This window comes from Cydia amplana, chromosome 4, assembly GCF_948474715.1.
Source record: "Cydia amplana chromosome 4, ilCydAmpl1.1, whole genome shotgun sequence".
Classification (NCBI taxonomy): Eukaryota; Metazoa; Arthropoda; class Insecta; order Lepidoptera; family Tortricidae; genus Cydia; species Cydia amplana.
In genome coordinates, this window is record NC_086072.1 from 6,536,358 (window position 1) to 6,555,385 (window position 19,028).

Here is a 19,028-nt window from a genome sequence, read left to right on the forward strand (position 1 = left end):
AAACTATGTAACATTATCATTAGCCCACTGCACTGACACTTATTATAACGTCACAGATTTATACTACTTATTTACGACATATTTTTCTCAATGTAGGATTTAGATTTAACAATAAATACATAAACTAAATACAAACACCTATTTCTAATTTGTCTGCTACCTTAATATCCTAATAATAATAACTTACAAAATAAATGCATTATTAATTGTACACAGATCTAACAAAATAAATAAATATATGGGTATCTAAAAGTGCAGACATGATTTACATTGCCATTTTCAGCACAATCATTTATAAAATTTAAATTTAAAAAAATAAAAAAGCTTGTTTATCACTCATACCATAGCTCATACATTATCAGCTAATCGTAAAATATACTTTCGTTAAAACTCTACTTAATTCTTAGTCATAATATCTATAATCTGTTTTTTTTTGTATTAAAAACAATGTAAATAAATTTGGATAATGAGATGATAGATATCTTATATACAAAGAGTAACTTTTTATATCAGTGGTATTTTATTATAAGCAGATTCCCGTAGTTTTGTTTGTTTACATTATTTTAAATCAACTTTACACACTCAACAATGAAACTACTGATGAACATTATTGAATACGTGACGCCACAGTATTAATTATTATTTATAACACATTATTGGCATCCTTATATGTCTAACAAATTGAATGCCAAAAATAATACGCTAGTCATGATTCGAGGTGGAAACTATTCAGTGGCGATTAAAATTTTGATATCGGACCGAACATTGTGATCAAAAATATTAGAACACAAAGTGGTAGTGTAAAGCCCCGTCTCCATATCGCGCGGCAAACTATGGCTCGCGAGCCAACCCGGTATCCATAGCGCGCGGCTGCCGCGCGAGCCAATGTTCGATAGTTTGCCGCGCGATATGGAGACGGGGCTTTAGAATGTTTTTGATGGCTACTGTCATACTTTGGTACCTAAACTTATTGAAATTGAATTTCACGGTAATAATCAAATTACTTACATAATATCCTATGCTTTAGCGAGCTGCATTTGTTTTACATCTACAGCGTTTAGCTAAACATAGACATCACGATTTACAGTCTAATTCACACTCACATATCACATTCGATTTAGCGACTCATTTACGGCACGTGCACATTAGGCTCCAAGTTTGGTTACGGTCAGCCATCAGTTAGCATACTTAATATTTAGAATAGAGCGTTTACACTACGGATACAATACACCAAAATGGCTGATCAAGCCTAATGTGAACGTGTCTTTACGTACTACAAATATAGAAGAAGCGTTTTATATTGCCAAATCTTCATCTTTCTTACACGGACGTTTGACAGAAATATACGGGATACCCAATTCGAAGTCGTTGCTTGGCCAATACTTGAGCACAGGTTTTTGGTCCGGGTTTTCCTCGGAGACATTGAAATAGGCGAACACTACGAACGCCGTGTAGGTCGCGATGAAGCTAAGGATGTGCCAAACGCCGTGCATGTAGGGGAAGTCGATGGAGAGCCACGCGTCGCAGAAGAGGCGGTCGATGATCCAGCAGAACAGGGCTAGGAAGCAGACGGCCATGCTGCGCAACCCTAGGCGGTACACGCGCGCGCAATTTACTCTGAAATTGTGTAGAAATATTTATTACATACAGTTTCCCATCTGGGTTACCTAAGTGTAGATATTACATCATTGTTTCATAAGCGCTTGAAAACTGCTATATTTTCAGCAACACTCGTCGTCAAAAAAGGTATTACCTACCTAATTTTATTACGCTATCTGATAATCCGGTTCGAAAGACCAATTTGCTAAAGCATCAGTAAACTACCTTACTTAAACCACTGCGGTACAAAAACCTAATGTAAGTTTACCTTAATAACTCCTTGTACATGAACATTAAACTGGGTACGACGAGCGCCATCAGAGCAAACGCGTTGGCGAATGGATACATCAGCAGGAAGCCAGTTGATACAAATGAGAAAACGCACGCGTACAATGCTAGCATTTTTCTGGAAAAGAAAATATATAAATTGAAAAAAGATAAAGATATATTATTCTAACACTTGACGCGACATATCCGAAACCTAATCAATTTCCGGCTGACGTTATAGAGTCGGTTCGGAAATAGAAGAGTCGTGGAACGTATTGGGCCATATACAATCCACGACTCTTCTGTTTCCCCCGAATCTTTAGAGCCGTTTCCGAGATCCCCGAAATATATAAATATACAAGAATTGCTCGTTTAATGGTATATGATATAGTGAATTGAGTCACGTATCCAACCCCTCGTAGGTACTTTTCTAATTGGAGTTTCAATTACTTAAATGGCAAACAAAGCAGACATGTAAATAGACACCGGAAAAATAAACAGGTACATTTATCTTTTAATTAGGGATACAAGACATTTGGCAACAGAAAACCTACATACTCATTCATAAATAGATCTAGTTATAAATACATAAGAACAAAGCATCTAATTGTATGCTGTGTCAACAATAACGTCATTAAGTATGCTAACAATGCTTTAGCACTGTAGGTCATAATTAAACAATTATCAGTCTTATCAGCTATGTCTGTCCCAATAAGAGGACCTATTTCTAGTTCAAGGTAGAGTTATTTACTTCCAATAAGAAAAATAAATAAGTAAATGGCATTAAGTCCGCCTTTTGTACTGTAATTCATTATTTCTGAATAACCTTGTATTTAATAATAATAACCTAGTCCTAAACCATGAACCTAAGGCTTGTGCTATGCCTAGTAGGCAACAAAATGCATAGGCACTTAACCCGTGGAGCGCCCTAACAAGACACGTGTGATAGTAACTCCATACTATTCTTGGTTCGGGGCGCTCCACGGGTTAAACTTACTTATGTATGACAACTTGATCATAACTAATAACTTACTCAAACCACTGAGATAAAAGATAGACCCTCATAAACCATAAAATTAATTTTACATCTAGAAAACTATCAAGCTCTTTCTATCTCTCTCTCATACTTATAGAACAGAGTATAGTATAAATAGTGTCGAGGTCTATGTAAACAGTGATGTTTGTGGTATAGACTAAAAGTGAGAAACCACATTGACCACTTTGGTTTATGTACTTTAAAATATCTATACAATGCTCAATTCAGAGTAGAACAATACAAACAGTTTAATTAGAGCAGTAATAATCAAAACAGCTACATGTGCATGTGAACAAGCAATATTCAAGCCAAGGTCATATTACACAGGTATATGGTTGAGCAAGTATACTTACAGTAATAGAATACAATAATTTTTGCATAAAGGCTATTTGGAAATCTACAAAGACAAATTATTATTTTTCTATAAAACAGAATATGCACCTGAAAGCTGAAAGATAAAGCGCTGGTGGCCTAGCAGTAAGAGCGTGCGACTTGCAATCTGGAGGTCGCGGGGTTCAAACCCTGGCTCGTACCAATGAGTTTTTCGGAACTTATGTACGAAATATCATTTGATATTTACCAGTTGCTTTTCCGTGAAGGAAAACATCGTGAGGAAACCAGACTAATCCCAATAAGGCCTAGTTTACCGTCTGGGTTGGAAGGTCAGATGGCAGTCGCTTTCGTAAAAACTAGTGTCTATGCCAAATCCTGGGATTAGTTGCCAAACGGACCCCAGGCTCCCGTGGCAAAATGCCGAGACAAACGCGAGGAAGATGATGATGCATCTGAAAGCTTTTTTGGAATGTCATTTCTTTTCTATGTATTTTTTTAACATATTGGTAGTTCACAATTTTAACACTTAACATCCTAAAAGTTTAAATGTTCTGCAATTGTTTAAAAAATTATGACATCTGGGTCTAGTCAAACACATTAGTTATTTTCGATACAAGTGCGAAAAAGAGAAAATTCGAAACGAGTGGCGATAAATTAAAACACGACCGAAGGGAGTGTTTTAAATCGACACGAGTTGCGAATTACCTATTCGCACGTGTATCGAACAACGTTTTACAGTACATATGGCACTTTAAAGTTTCGACATACGCACGGAAAGTGCTATTTTACGCACTAGTGCGGAAAAGTAGCCTCATATGTACTGTAAAATTCATAGTTGTTTGGGGTTGCGTTTTATTTGAAAGGGATGTTTGTTTGTCATCATTGTGTATTGGGAACTCTGTAGGTATGTGGTAGTTTAGAATTGACCTAAGTAGGCTAAGAGTTTAACAGATACTTTCCTCTATTTTTGACATTTTGTAGTGTATGTTGAGAAGTTGACAGACCATTAAACGGAACATAATAATAATGAGTCTACAAAGCTTACCTATTACCTCCTAAGAATTTAGGAAAATATCTTCTTGGCAGAAACATAGCAAATGTAGCAATAAACACCCACAGTATGGCTATCTCATCCAGCAGTTGACCTGAAAGCAATATTACACATAAAGTATCATAATCAAAACCTGTTTTCGACTTCTAAAAGGTGACTCACTTTTTTCAAGTTCATTGAACCTTATCTTCCTAAGGCCCACCATACAATACATTCCTATTTTTCATTTAAACCTTGTTGGATAGTGAATCGGGATGACTTTCTTTTGTTAGAGAAAGCAGTGAAATAAAAGAAATGCTACTTTTTATTTGGTTTATGAAAGGTTCTAATTAGATTGAAACATGTACATTGTAATGCACATTAGGCCTTACGAGGTTATAACTGGTATACAGTAAAAACTATTTATAATTAGGTACATCAAGACTAGGGTTGCCAACCGTACTATATAATATAGTATTGTACTATATTTTGGCTCTCTGTACTATATATTTTTGGAAAAATATATAGTACGCTAAAATACTATATTTCCGATTAAACGTATTAGTAATACTTACTATGTACTTAACTATGTTTAATTATAGAGATAGTTCTTAAAGTGTATAACGTGTGTAATACAAGTGTACTAATTTTATCATACTGACTACATATCTATTAGCAGTATAAGTGTCTTGGCTATAGCTGTAAACTTATACTTAGTGTTTGCCTGAATAAAGAATAAAGAATAGTACACTTATGTTTAGTATTTTATCTAAAAGTACTATATTTTTTTGAAATGTACTATATTTTTGATGCCTTATTCTGGAAAATACTATATTCCACCAAAAAATAGTTGGCAACCCTAATCAAGACACCAATGTGTCAAGCTGTAGTTATAATTATATAATCAATTAAGTTCTTGTTAAAGATTTTATTACAGTTTCTTTCCTAATTTTATAAATCAGGTTGATTAAATCAGTTTTAGCTGTATACTTATTTTAGTTAGTTTAATTAAGAGCTTACCAACTAAACTGAGGGTCGCGTGAAAATAGGCCGAGCTCAGGCCCACCACCATCAGCATGATCCATAGTAAATTTATGGCTGGGTTAACAAACTTTGCATACTCTTGAAACAAATGAATGAGAACCGGTGGAAACAGGAAAAACAAAATGTTGCTGACCTGCAAATAAATTAGCACATTTACAAAAAAAAAGTCCTTTCTGAAAGAGATCGTTGACCGCAGAATTAACAAATATTTGAAATAAATTACGTACTGTGTTAACAAACTCTGCTATCATGGGAGATATAGAGTAATTAGATTCGCACCAATCTACAGGCGAACTACCCCGTTGAAGATGAGACCACATTATGAAACTCACGATCCTTTGTTTACCAACAAAGAATTTCCACAAAGAAAATCGCTCTTTTTAATTCAGGAGTTTTGCGCATTAACAAAACTGACTTCCAATCCATAAATCGCTACTCAGTGTATTTGGCAGTTTACGATATTCAAATTCCACAAATTTTTATTATTCCGAGTATAGTAAGTACGAGGTACAAGTAATAAGAACCGGCCACTACTTCGTTGATTTTCCTTGACCAAGACGATATGCATGCAAACGGTATGTATTGTATTGACAGCAAAAATGACAAGTCAAGTCAAGGCGCAATAGTGCTGTGTTATAGTCAATTTAGACTCTCGCGCGAGCCACGAGACGAGCCGCGAGCCGAGCCACGAGACGAGAGTGTAAGCGGTGGGCTCGCGGCTCGTCTCGTGGCTCGCAAGCTAGTCGAGCTAATATAATTTAAACACTAACGGCACGGCATAAGGTTTATAACCGAATGACCAGCCGAACGCGAGTGTAAACGGTGGACTCGCGTCTCGTGGCGCGGCTCGCGGCTCGTCTCGTGGCTCGCGCGAGAGTCTAAACCGAGTGTCGCGCGAGCCACGAGACGAGCCGCGAGCCGAGCCACGAGACGAGAGTGTAAGCGGTAGCTCGCGGCTCGTCTCGTGGCTCGCAAGCTCGTCGAGCTAATATAATTTAAACACTAACGGCACTGCATAAGGTTTATAACCGAATGACAAGCCGAACGCGAGTGTAAACGGTGGACTCGCGTCTCGTGGCGCGGCTCGCGGCTCGCGCGAGAGTCTAAACCGAGTGTTACCGGTTTATACAGTATTGCCACATGGTACAAACGAAAAGACATATCCCGCTCCACACGTGCGCGAATTGCGGCGTAAAGCCAAAGCTGATCTGCAAAATCGACGGTCGTGCTCGTGTATGATCGTGCGAATACTGCTTAATAAAAGCAACGATTATTTTATCTGTTGTATCGTATGAAACATGAAACCGGAAATAAGTAAAAATGGCGGTAAAGACGTCGATACAAGCCGCGGCGGAAAGTTTAACATGTTTAATAACAATAAAAAAACAATAAAAAAAAAGGTTTAAATAATATCTTTAACATGTTTTTGAATGCCTGATTGCCTGACAAAAGACGAAGAAGAAGATGGTAAATGATTATATAAATAATATTCTTACCTGTATTTTCGAGGTCTACAGTCCTTGGTATATATTATTATCTAATGTTCCATTGCTTAATAGATTTTATGAGTTTAAAATACGATTGTCAATGTCAGTTGGTGTTTTAAGTCTAAATTCTAAAAGCCTATACTTGCTTGGTTTTAAATAGACTGCATGTTTAGGTACTCCTTCAAAATTATTTGTTATGACGACTTAATTTACAATGCAAAACCAATTTAACAAACCCTATCAAATGAGTCGTATTTCATACCCTACGTCCGGTAAGTTTAAGTTGTGGTGTTACTGTATCATTGTCTATTCCATGATTTCCATGTACATAGGTACCTATATTGTAGGAGTCCATGGTTATACCACCCATTACTCTTTGGCCTCGTACCTAAAGGCAATGAGACCGCTCTCTACTCACCAATGTATACCTTTTAGATGCAGAGTTAGAAACATGGGTCGAACAAACTATTCAAAGAGAAATCGCTCGAGGTCGAATGCTTCAAGGCCAGAAGTCCCTAGCCTCGGAGCGCTCAAATAATGTCAATGTCCTCATCAAGCCGCCAAAACTCGCCAACGGCGGAAACTTCCAAAGAAGGTTCAATCTCTTGTAAGATTATGAGCATAAATTCTACTTTTACTTATCACTTCAACTTACTTATGTTAATTTATGTCCAGAACTATTTCGAAATGGAACACACGTGGTCGTAGTAAGTCCCCACTTGCAAAGAATGCCAGGATGAGCTCGTCAGTATCACGGGATGACAGTTGTCGTTCATACCAAAGTCCGCTGGTGGGCAGGCCGGCGTGCTCTATGCGAATCAGCGAGTTAGCTGCGCCGACCAAGCGACAGTGTATGGCTTCGTGGAGAGCCAATGCTAATTTACTTCCGGAAGCGATGGTGAGTTGTTTTGAAAAGTCGTCAAGAGCGATGGTAACACTTGATATTGTAGTCTAGACTTTGAAAATATTCTAGTATTTTTGTTAGCAGTAAATGAAAGATTATACATAATACCTAAATGTGCTTATATCCAATGCCAATGTCTTTCTATTGATATGATGACGACGATGGTGAATGTAGCATACAAAAAATCAGGTATCTCTACAGTTGTCTTCCGCTTCCTTAATATAAGTGTTATTGGGTATACGGTTCGGTTTTAGATAAATCGGCTGAAACAGCGTGTTATGGACCAAGAACCAATAGTTAAAGTCTCTGATGCCGTAAATTGTTTGAAACATAACAGGCGCTCATCTGATACTCATAACAGCGTCATAATTACGCCAAGTAAAAGGTAAGGTACTATATTTATCTACTTACATAGGTGACCTTCACATACATACGTGAATTTCTGGTTTTATTCATATACATGGGTAATTAAATTGCCACGAAGTAGAAAAAAAAACGGTTTTTTTTACGTTATCGTTTATCTTCTTCTCACTTTGAGCTCTAGTTTTAAATTGTTTCAACCTGTCATAATTCCATTTTAGGCCGTCAAGAAAAATAAACAAGGAGAAAATGCAGAACAAAATCCAAGCAGAATACAAAGTTTTAAGTGATGCATTTGGAATAAAAATAGCAGAGCTATTAATGAAACCAATTGTTATAACTCTAAATTCTCGGTAAGATCATGTTTTTTTCTTAATAGGTAAAGTCAAGGAGGGGACAGCCTCGGCTGTCGGCAGCAGGCGGTGTTCGCGGTGGAATGCTCTGCGATCCCGTATTCACTGTCACCATTGCTGCGAGACGGGCATACCGTAAAAAAAAGCATAGGCGTGTTCACAAGGAACAACAGGAGGTAGCTTAACCTCTAGAAGACCTCTACATATTAGTATTTTACTTGATTATTAGATATTTGTACCATGGGAGCACTTTCCCTATCCCATACCTAATCTTATAGGTATGAATGGTATGATGTACGAGGGGAGGCTGAATATTCGCGGCCAAAGCTAGAAAAAATAAATAAAAACTATGCTACTTTCTCCGCCTCTTTGGCAGTTTAAATGGTATCGTCTTGGGTCGTCCCATTAGTTTTTCGTCAAGTTCTGCTTTCGTCACCCATTCTACGTTCGTCACAATCGTCAGTGGCTTTCAATGTAGAATGAGTGACGAAAGCAGAATAGGACTAATTTAAGAACTTGACGAAAAACGAATGGGACGACCCAAGACGATACCGTTTAAATATTGCCGCCATTACTAACGACTATTGACGATTAATAATTAACATTTACTTTAATACTATTTTTTTAAGCCGCGAACTTTTGAGCGGCCCCTCGTATTTCCTATGGTATTGCATATCTATTAATATTATTTGTTTAACGATTGTTGTGTAACGATTTAGGTTACAAAACATCTCGAACATCATCAATCAAGAAATAAACAACATTATAAAAGATACAACAACGTTTAAAACGGACAAAGCAACCAATAAACGAATGGTGCGAGAAATATCAGAAAAGGTAGGTATCAATCAATCAATAACAAAGTAGTTAGGTACCTATTTGGCTATTAAAATTTAACCTGCCCTAATTTACTACACTCTCAGGTAACTATTTGGGTAGCCAAAATACTTGAAGATTCTGAAGAAAAACTACTGGAAGAAGATTTAAGAGGTAATTTTTCGAATTACATTCACTTTTTTTGCCATGTTTTACTCACTGTTGTCTTTCGATTTTTTGTTTATTTTTTTATATTTTATTTTAGCAAGAGCATTACTTCCTGCTGGAGATATGATAACACTCATTGAAATAATCACATACCAGGAAAAAGGTTTATATTTTTTTCATCAGTTTAATTTATTTTTTAGAGATTACGTTAAAAGTTCACACTAAAAAGCTCGGCACCAGACCTCATCAACATCTCATCCGCTCGCCGTTGACTAGATACCATAGGTGTCAAGTTAGGTGACAACGGCGCCTAGGGAGAAACCACGGCAAGTCTGCGCGCCGTCCACTCGCCGACGGCCGTCCAGTAGCTCGTGCTACAAATAATATTAAGAGGGTCGAGTTGAGTTGGTGCCGATTGCCGATCTATTGCCAAGCTTTTTGGTGTGCCTTAAAATATCGCCACGATTTGGGTATCTCCTTAAAATTTTCATAAATTGTTTAATCAGCTTCGAATACTTAACGTGTTTATTCAGATTAATTTTATTTAGAGAGCAGTGTAGCGGAAGTTTAAATTCTAAATTTCAGTATTTCCATAAAGTCTATATTTGTAATACATATTTGCAGATCTAGAAGAACAAGAAGGGCCCGTTCTTGATATATTTGACGACTTAGTGGACAGTATTTTGGTAAGTACATAGTATATTTGCATATAAACACTGTGCTAATAAACTTCAAATAGGTGACTAAAAATGTCTATAAATCCTTCCTCCCGTTAATTAATCTTTCCATCCATCTTTCATCATTCTAGCATAAATGTATCAAAACTCCATCGGACATTTTGACGCCAGAATTCTTAAGTATAACTTCAGACGACGTCGAAAAAGATGACCAACAAGAAACCGACCGTCAAACTGCTGATAAAGAAGCTTCACAAGATGACGCTATTACAATCGATGAAAAAGCTTCACGAGATGACGCTATTACAGTGGATGAAAAAGCCCATGAAGATACTGTAGAAAATGATATTATGAAACAAATATACGACGTTATAGACTCAGTAACTCAAGAAGATTCTTTAGAAAGCCCTAGCAAAGTATCTGACGTTCCTTCAATTAATAACGAAGAATATGGAGAACCTGATATTAAACCGGAACCTGATATTCAATCTGAACCTTATATCAATGCTGAATCTGATATTCAATCTCAATCTGATATCAAACCTGAAACTGATACTAAATTTGAACCTGATATTGATGTACTTTACAGTAACAATACTCCGTTAGCAATGCCCGAAGACGATAATGATGATGAGCACAATGAAAATATAAGTGGCTCTCCAGAATTAAGTTCGACCCAGCTACCCTCAAATGAAATTACTGAACCACCACCAATACCACCAGTGATTGAAAATGAAACTGAAGACGATGAAAAATTTGACGATAATACCTTATTGGCACCTGTGGATAATAACGTTACAGATACAAATGAGGAACAAAGCTCAAACGTGAGTGACGCAGTTGAAGTAATAACTGAAGAATTATCTGAGGAAAAGAACAAAACAGTTCAATTTTCTAAAGAAAACCTTGGTAATATTTATTTTAAATTATTTTTCTAGATTTTACTAGTAGAACGTACCCCCGAATTTTCTAATTATGTGGATCTTATCTGATTACTTTACGTCGCGTACCACGACTTGCATTTACATACTTACCTTAGTCGTACATAATATACTAAAATTAGGCGTACGTAAATCTAAACTAAACCTTGCAAGTTTAATTGCTAGAATAATTCATTTTTCTTTACAGACTCTATAAATGATATTCTTAAGGATCAAAATAATCTGCTTAACAGGTATACCTACTGAAATTTATATTTTTTTAAATAAATGTGCGATTCGTTTTATACTAAGCAGATTTTTTTCTTATAGGAAAAATTTACATTTAGAAGATGAACAGCTATTGGAAAATATTGCATACTCTGACAGACCTCATATAGATTTTGCCCCACCAAATGAAGAATTGTTGAGTAAGTTTACTATGTTAATAGATTTTTAAGGCCCTATGCAAACTGTATCTTTAAACAGTTTAAACAAGACAGTTGTTTAAAGATTTATACAATTTATATTTTTAATAGGTGACGCTGATGAATCATGGCCAGAAATGAAACCTTTAACTAAACCCAGTGCGAGTGTAACACGTTCCATCACTTCTATGGGGAAGATATTAGAAGCGGATGAAATGATATCTACTGCTCTTGAAGACGCTACTGAATATTTACTTAAAACTACGGACTCGAAAATACATAACGAGGTTGACAATGATGATAATAATCGGCAAATAACTTTAAGCCCAAATGTAGCAGAAGAGATTGGTGATTTGCAGAGTAGCAAAGAATCGCTCCATGTTAACGAAAAAGGCGACCAGCCAGACGGACCATTGGTCGAATCTGAAATTTACAATCCCAGTGAAATATCTTTAATAGAACCGACACAGGAAGGTCAGAAAGTAACGTCTATACATAAAGATGCATCTATTATTTTGATATGCGATGAAGATGTGCAAGCTTCTGAATTATATGACCAAATTGTTTGGGAATCTGATAGGTCAAAATTTAACCAGTCGCAAAGTCTTGAACATTTGCAGAAGGACACAACTAATGTTAATGAAAGACAGAATGCTAAAGAATCAATTTCGCAGAAGTTTGATTACCGTTGGTATTTTTATAAATTTTCTTTTAGCGCTAGCATATTACGTATGAGTTAGTTAAGCGAGTTCCATTCTATTTTAATCCAAACAGTTAGAAGGACGATACACTTTCGTGATAAGTAAAACTTGAAATCTAACAAAAATCTACATTGGCATGTGTTTTTAGGAGTTCATCCAAAATATGCCCCTGCCTGGATAAGACGCGGCCAAGGCGAACCCAACGTAGGTCCTTGCACCTGCATGTCATTGAACTACTCGGGTAAAAGAATAAGGGCTCCACTCGTCTTACAAAAAATCGCATACGATTTTCGATACATTGCGATTTTTGATCAATCTATCGATCGACTAAGTCGGCACTGTATTTAAAATTGGATGCGATGTGTTACAAGGTCCGTGGAGCCCTTAATTTGCACTATTTTTTATTTAAAATATTGTCGTTTATTACCGCGATAGTTTATAGTGTTTATATCGCGATAGTTTATAATGTTTATATTATACCCATGAAATATAATCCAGACATTTTGTGTGTTTGTATGCGATATATGTATCGCGTATGATGTATTATTTGTATTATACATACGTATATAATCCGTTAAAATAATTTGTTAATTTGTATCTACCGACTTCAATAAAATAAATCTTCGATAAAATGCAGGTTATGTAGGAACAGACAGAATGAAAGAGCGGGAGCGTAAATATAAAAAATGGTGCCAAGATTTGGACTTCATTCTCATGAACCTAGATAAATGGAACAAGTGGCTAAAGTACATATCAAAATATATTACCGATTTGAAACGAAAAGCAGGTAAACGTGATTATTTGATTAACAACAACTGTTAAAATGGATTTCGCAATAGATCTTGGGAGTAAATTCTGTTTCCTGGAAATTAATAACTAATTTTCCGACAGGCAAAATGAACAGAGGGCGACAAAGATCACCTGCACGCATAGAAGAGGACGTAACATGGCGGCAGTTACACAAGCGTGCAACAGGCGTAGAAGTGCGGAGGCATGATCAGACTGTGAAACTCAAGGTAAGTACTGTAATATTTTTATTAGTTATAACAGGAGCCCCGTAACCCTTTGACCGCTGACGAGGGCCACAGACTCGAATGCTTAAAATGAACAGAGGGCGACAAAGATCACCTGCACGCATAGAAGAGGACGTAACATGGCGGCAGTTACACAAGCGTGCAACAGGCGTAGAAGTGCGGAGGCATGATCAGACTGTGAAACTCAAGGTAAGTACTGTAATATTTTTATTAGTTATAACAGGAGCCCCGTAACCCTTTGACCGCTGACGACGGCCACAGACTCGAATGGTTAAAATGAACAGAGGGCGACAAAGATCACCTGCACGCACAGAAGAGGACGTAACATGGCGGCAGTTACGCAAGCGTGCAACAGGCGTAGAAGTGCGGAGGCATGATCAGACTGTGAAACTCAAGGTAAGTACTGTAATATTTTTATTAGTTATAACAGGAGCCCCGTAACCCTTTGACCGCTGACGACGGCCACAGACTCGAATGGTTAAAATAAACAGAGGGCGACAAAGATCACCTGCACGCACAGAAGAGGACGTAACATGGCGGCAGTTACACAAGGGTGCAACAGGCGTAGAAGTGCGGAGGCATGATCAGACTGTGAAACTCAAGGTAAGAACTGTAATATTTTTATTAGTTATAATAGGAGCCCCGTAACCCTTTGACCGCTAACGACGGCCACGTACAGACTCGAATGGTTAAAATGAACAGAGGGCGACAAAGATCACCTGCACGCACAGAAGAGGACGTAACATGGCGGCAGTTACAGAAGCGTGCAACAGGCGTAGAAGTGCGGAGGCATGATCAGACTGTGAAACTCAAGGTACCGTCAACCGGGGTGAATAGGGATGGCTGGGGGGAATAGGGACAACACTTAAAATGAGATTTACCTGACAATTTCTTAATATCTGCAATGCAGTGCAATAAGGTCCTTTCCATCTAAAATTCCAGCAGAAATTCTGATAAAAAGATCGTTATTGCACATGAAGCATAAGGACCCTTCTCCTGATGGAAGTCACGAATAGGTCGCATAGTGATTTTTAACCTACCTATCACTTAAGAACCGAATTGCAGTTGTTCATTTCTTTTTATAATAATGTTTTAGGAATTGGTACATGCCGTATTACACTATATTTTGCGGTTGGTCACTTGTTTTTGTCCAAATTCACTTCGTTTCCAGATTCCGTCCCCACCATTAAAGTACTGTCTAAATTGTGGACGCAGAAAACCAAATCCAAGTAAAAAACGTCACCATCAAAGCTATTTAAGAAACAATGCCGAATCAAAATGCAAGAGACACTACAGACGTGAACACGAGGTCCATCTACGCAAGAACTGAATGCTGAGGATTTTAATTATTTAGCCCTTTCCTGTGTCGTCAGAGCAGCAATGAAATATACTGATTTAAACTTAAACGATTTATACGCATTGTTATTTTGTTAAACGGGACTTACTGGGCTAGGCTTACGGGACTGGCTAGAGTTTTTACTGGTTAGAGTTGAGGGTCTACCGCGAACACCGAAGTTCGCAAATTGCGGACATCATTATCTTTTACTCCAATTAAGGCATAATTAGAGTGACAGAGAAACATGCCCGCAATTTGCAAACTTCGATGTTCGCGATTGCCCTAAGCGGTAGGACTTTTAAGATCAACATCTTCTAGGTACGCGAGTTTTTTGAAATAAAATATAGTACTAGGCATAATATTACATATATACAACAAACAAAACGAAATGTATGTCTTGGACATATTTTATTTAGCTCAATGTATAAATCACTAGGCACTAGATCATTCAAAATGGTTTAAACTTGCTTTTGTATTTGAGCGGAAAATGGCTACTTTTGGGGTGAAGCATTGTGGCGGGTAAAACTTCGCAGTAGGAACCTACTCCGATTTTCGTTTAATAGATAAATAGTGTTTGCTCTGAAATTCAACAAGTCTACCTAATTTAATTGAGAATGCTTAATTCAGTCAACAACATTCCTATCACTATTAAATTAACCCTTTGGCCGCCAAGACACGGTCCCAGAAAACGTGCCCAAGCCGTCACGCTCAACAAACCAAAATTCATAATTGGTTGTATTTCGAGCTGTTAGTGGATATGGTTGTTTAAGTCTATTTAAAATCAAAGCTTAGTCGGTAAGAATTTTCTAGACTTCTAGAGCAATGGCAAAATTACAGAAACATATTTGAAAGAATGAATATATAATAATTTGTAGATTTACTTATCTCTATCAGTACTTCTTAACGTGCATACACGTCATGGCACTGACACTTTCCATGCGTGCCCGTCCTTGGCGGTCAAAGATTTGAAAAAAAATTAACTTACAGATATTGTTACATGAAGTAATAACTCTCACTTAAAATGTACGATCACTTGATTGAAGTCATACTTCCTAACATTACAGTCGCGGCAGGCAGCAAAAATCCATTTTCCATTGAAGGCTAGGTCTCTGATTCCGTCGCAGTCCGAGCCGGTCAGTTGGACTCGCGTGGCGCCGTGGGCTTCGTGTAGTGACATGACAGTGCATGTGCCGTCTTGGCGCCCGACTGCGAACATCTGGTTGGGCAATGTTACCATGCTTAGGACTGGGCTCGCGGATTCGTGGAGCTCCCCTAGTTCGCCGTTTTGAAGGTTGAGAAGCATTATCTGTAAGTGAAATATACGGGATTTAAATTAGTTTTTCTTTCTTATTAGATGTATATTTGAAAACAAAAAAATATAGGTATATTATGTTTCTCTTGTATAACTTTTTCTCAACTTCAGTTTTGTCACAAGACCTCCCACAGTAAGCTCAATAAGACTTGTGTTGTGGTACTAGCCGATGATATTATATGTATACATAGAAAACATCCATAACTCAAGAACATATATCCGAGATAAACACACAAATAACACCCTTAACAAACAATTGTTTGGATCAAATTAATAAAAACCGATTGTCAATACCAAACTAACAGTAATCTGTAATATAAATTAATATTTGTTTACCTTCCCACTGCTACAGCCAATGATGGCATTCTGCCCTACAACAATGCAAGCATTGCAGGCGGAGTCCATCTGCTTCCGGAACACTTCCTCCCTTTTGGCCACGTGGGCACCAATGACTAGGCCACTCTCGCAACCAATAATTAGGAGTTTGTTACTTGTTCCCACCTAAAAATAAGTAATAATACTAATAATACAACTTAGGCTAATATAATGAATAAACTAATAGGTGCACAGTTTTACCTCTCTCTCATTATCAACAGGCACATCATCAGTTGTGGTCAGGGTGCAGCAATTTATCTGACCATGACCTTCAACAATATTGGCCAAACATGCTGCTTGGCCAACATCCCACAGCTTTGCAGTACCATCCCTTGAAAGAAGAGAAATATTTATCAGTTATTAATAACTGTATATATTTATTTAATAAATAAATATCAAGAGACAAGCTAACCTCAAGCATTCTAAATAAACATAATATAATGACGTAATATTTGAGCGTGCCTTACTTGCTGACAGAAATCACATTCCTTCCAACTTCAACAATAGCAATATCAGTAATGGCCAATTTGTGGCCTATCAGCGTAACAGGGTTGACTCCCGTCTCAGCAGACCAGATCCGACATGATCCATCAGCACCAGCCGATATCACCACTACACCAGAATTGAAGAATTTACTCTTGTACACTGGACCACCGTGGCCTTTAAGATCTAACATGACTTCACCTGTAAAACACACAGTGTTTATGAAACATAAAGAAATTATCAAACATGCACCAAGGGGTCATCCATTAATTACATCACACGTTTAGGGGGAGGGAGGGGTCAAGAAAATGTGACATATTGTGACATGGGGGAGGGGGGAGACACAAACTTTGTGACGTCACTTTAACTTCATCAGTAACCGAAAATTTACTTAAATGATTTTATTCGCTGTACATTTAAATAACAAGTTTTTAAAACGATAATCATTTTTATTCGTTTCATTTTCTTTCCTAAGCAGTTTTGGGTTTTAAAATTACTAATATTTATATCGTCAATAATATTTTGATAAAATATTAATAATACTTAGGTACTTACTTAATTCGATTTGGCGATTTCGTAGAAAAAATGTGACATCACACTTAGGGGGAGGGGTTTGCCAAATGTGACCAAGTGTGACAAGGAGGGGGGAAGGGTCAAAAAACCTAGAAATTCGTGTGACGTAATTAATGGATGACCCCCAATTGTTTTTGTAACTTGGCTACTCAAGTTCATAATTTAACTAATTGGAATCAAAACTTAAAAGTACCTACTAATTAATTAGAGTAAGACTGCTAAAATTTTTATTAATCTTTAAATTATATAAAATTGTTCAGCCATTGAGTGCTTTGTGAATAATTTCTAGATTTGTACAAAAATACATTATACCTGTCCTGCTGTCCCATACTAAAAGTTGGTCACCATCACAAGCAGATATAGCCAATGCATTTTCTGTGCCAGATGCAGACACAGTAGTGACTCCCTTCTTATGCACCTTATAAGCTTTTGTCGGGGCCACAAAGGCTGCCTTCAAACCAGATATGTGCTTTATCACAAGGCTGAGGTTTCCATGAGATATATACTGGTAATTATCTGAGAACTGTATCTTAATCTTCCCATCACTATTATTTAAACTTGTTCTAAGTTCATCATGGACACTATTTTGATTTAAATATTTGGAGGATATCCAAGCTTTGCACTTTGGCAGTCTGTAAATAAATTAAACAATATTATAGACATTTAAGCATTGCCGGCAAGATATAATTCTATGGTATAATGTTATAAAAGATACTTATTTCAAATAATAACCATTCCAATTATAATATTGTCAGGTGACAAGCAAAACTCACTAAGTACCACCACAAGTTCATAGCCATCGTGAACCATATTAGTACGAAAAGAAGGTTGATTTTTGTTTAAATATTTTATTGTCACTTTGTGACTTTTGCTTGTCACCTGACAGTATGCCTATTATAATATGCCTACTTGAATAAACTAACTTTTATCTTTATCTTTGATTTCATTGTGCAGTTATCAAAGGGATTGTATTTACACTTAATGCAGTTTTGTAAACAAAGAGATAATAATCAAACTTTTAATGCATGCACACTTAAATGTTCAGGTTCCAAAGTTTTCACATGGTGTATAAAGTCAAATTGAAAGTATTGGGGGCACTAACTACTATAATGGGCACTAAAATGTGGACCCATGATATATAGTAAACAGGGCAGGGCATAGGGCGGGGCATAGATGGCGGAAGGACTAACGCCTACTCAATAAATTATGGACTTCTGGGGAGCAGGGCTTTTTGTTAAGTAGTTGGCCAGGCTCGGGCTTGCTAATAAAAGAAAACGTTTATCTAGTAACTTACTTTATGACTTCATTCCAATCGCATTGAATTGTAATAACCGGGAATTTCGCCGACATGCTTTTAATAAGTTAAAATAAAAAGTTTATGACGGTGCCTTTCTATGTTGAAGTAACACAAGATGTGGATTCGCGTTTGTATTTTTAAGACGCTAATATTTTATCAATTAAACGCACATAATTGTGCGAAAAGAAGCAATAACAATGAACAACACTTTCAAGATGAGTTGCCTAAAGATGCGAATTTTCAAACTGACACTTGACAGCTGACAGATAAAAGGGTACGTTCTTAATGAGTAAAGTTAATAACGAATGTAAAGTTAAACAAACATTTTTAATGATTATATTGTTTATACAATCATTAGATACATAATTACGCATCCGACGTATTTTTTAATAGATTATTCATTGAATTACCTGGATTTTCTACTTATTTTGATTTGCAACAAATCAGCATATTTTCGAACATATCCCAAAAGATATTTAAGCTACATTTATTATCGCT

The 19,028-nt window shown here is 36.9% G+C and overlaps 3 protein-coding genes and 1 long non-coding RNA gene across 4 annotated transcripts; 2 read left to right on the plus strand and 2 right to left on the minus strand.

The window, feature by feature from the left end:
- Positions 1–931: 931 nt before the first annotated feature.
- On the minus strand, positions 932–5,742 carry LOC134663132 (alkaline ceramidase). The gene is made up of 5 exons (XM_063519461.1): positions 5,537–5,742; positions 5,286–5,442; positions 4,281–4,380; positions 1,868–2,005; positions 932–1,617 (listed from the first exon to the last, which is right to left on the minus strand). The coding sequence occupies exons 1-5, from the start codon at positions 5,627–5,629 to the stop codon at positions 1,296–1,298; spliced, it is 810 nt and encodes a 269-aa protein (XP_063375531.1). The 5' UTR covers positions 5,630–5,742; the 3' UTR covers positions 932–1,295.
- A 1,172-nt stretch (positions 5,743–6,914) lies between these two features.
- On the plus strand, positions 6,915–13,434 carry LOC134647500 (uncharacterized). Its single transcript, XM_063501851.1, has 17 exons — positions 6,915–7,068; positions 7,232–7,391; positions 7,472–7,694; positions 7,955–8,085; positions 8,282–8,413; positions 9,133–9,250; positions 9,337–9,403; positions 9,495–9,560; positions 10,022–10,083; positions 10,206–10,983; positions 11,203–11,248; positions 11,325–11,422; positions 11,531–12,106; positions 12,269–12,361; positions 12,758–12,907; positions 13,012–13,136; positions 13,378–13,434. The coding sequence occupies exons 1-17, from the start codon at positions 7,011–7,013 to the stop codon at positions 13,432–13,434; spliced, it is 2,940 nt and encodes a 979-aa protein (XP_063357921.1). The 5' UTR covers positions 6,915–7,010.
- A 414-nt stretch (positions 13,435–13,848) lies between these two features.
- On the plus strand, positions 13,849–14,556 carry LOC134647588 (uncharacterized). Its single transcript, XR_010096837.1, has 2 exons — positions 13,849–13,968; positions 14,326–14,556. It is a non-coding gene; the product is annotated as an uncharacterized LOC134647588 (long non-coding RNA).
- An 885-nt stretch (positions 14,557–15,441) lies between these two features.
- Positions 15,442–18,782, minus strand: LOC134663133 (proteasomal ATPase-associated factor 1-like). Its single transcript, XM_063519462.1, has 6 exons — positions 18,528–18,782; positions 17,546–17,865; positions 16,645–16,861; positions 16,379–16,508; positions 16,139–16,303; positions 15,442–15,796 (listed from the first exon to the last, which is right to left on the minus strand). The coding sequence occupies exons 1-6, from the start codon at positions 18,581–18,583 to the stop codon at positions 15,503–15,505; spliced, it is 1,182 nt and encodes a 393-aa protein (XP_063375532.1). The 5' UTR covers positions 18,584–18,782; the 3' UTR covers positions 15,442–15,502.
- Between the last annotated feature and the right edge of the window lie 246 nt (positions 18,783–19,028).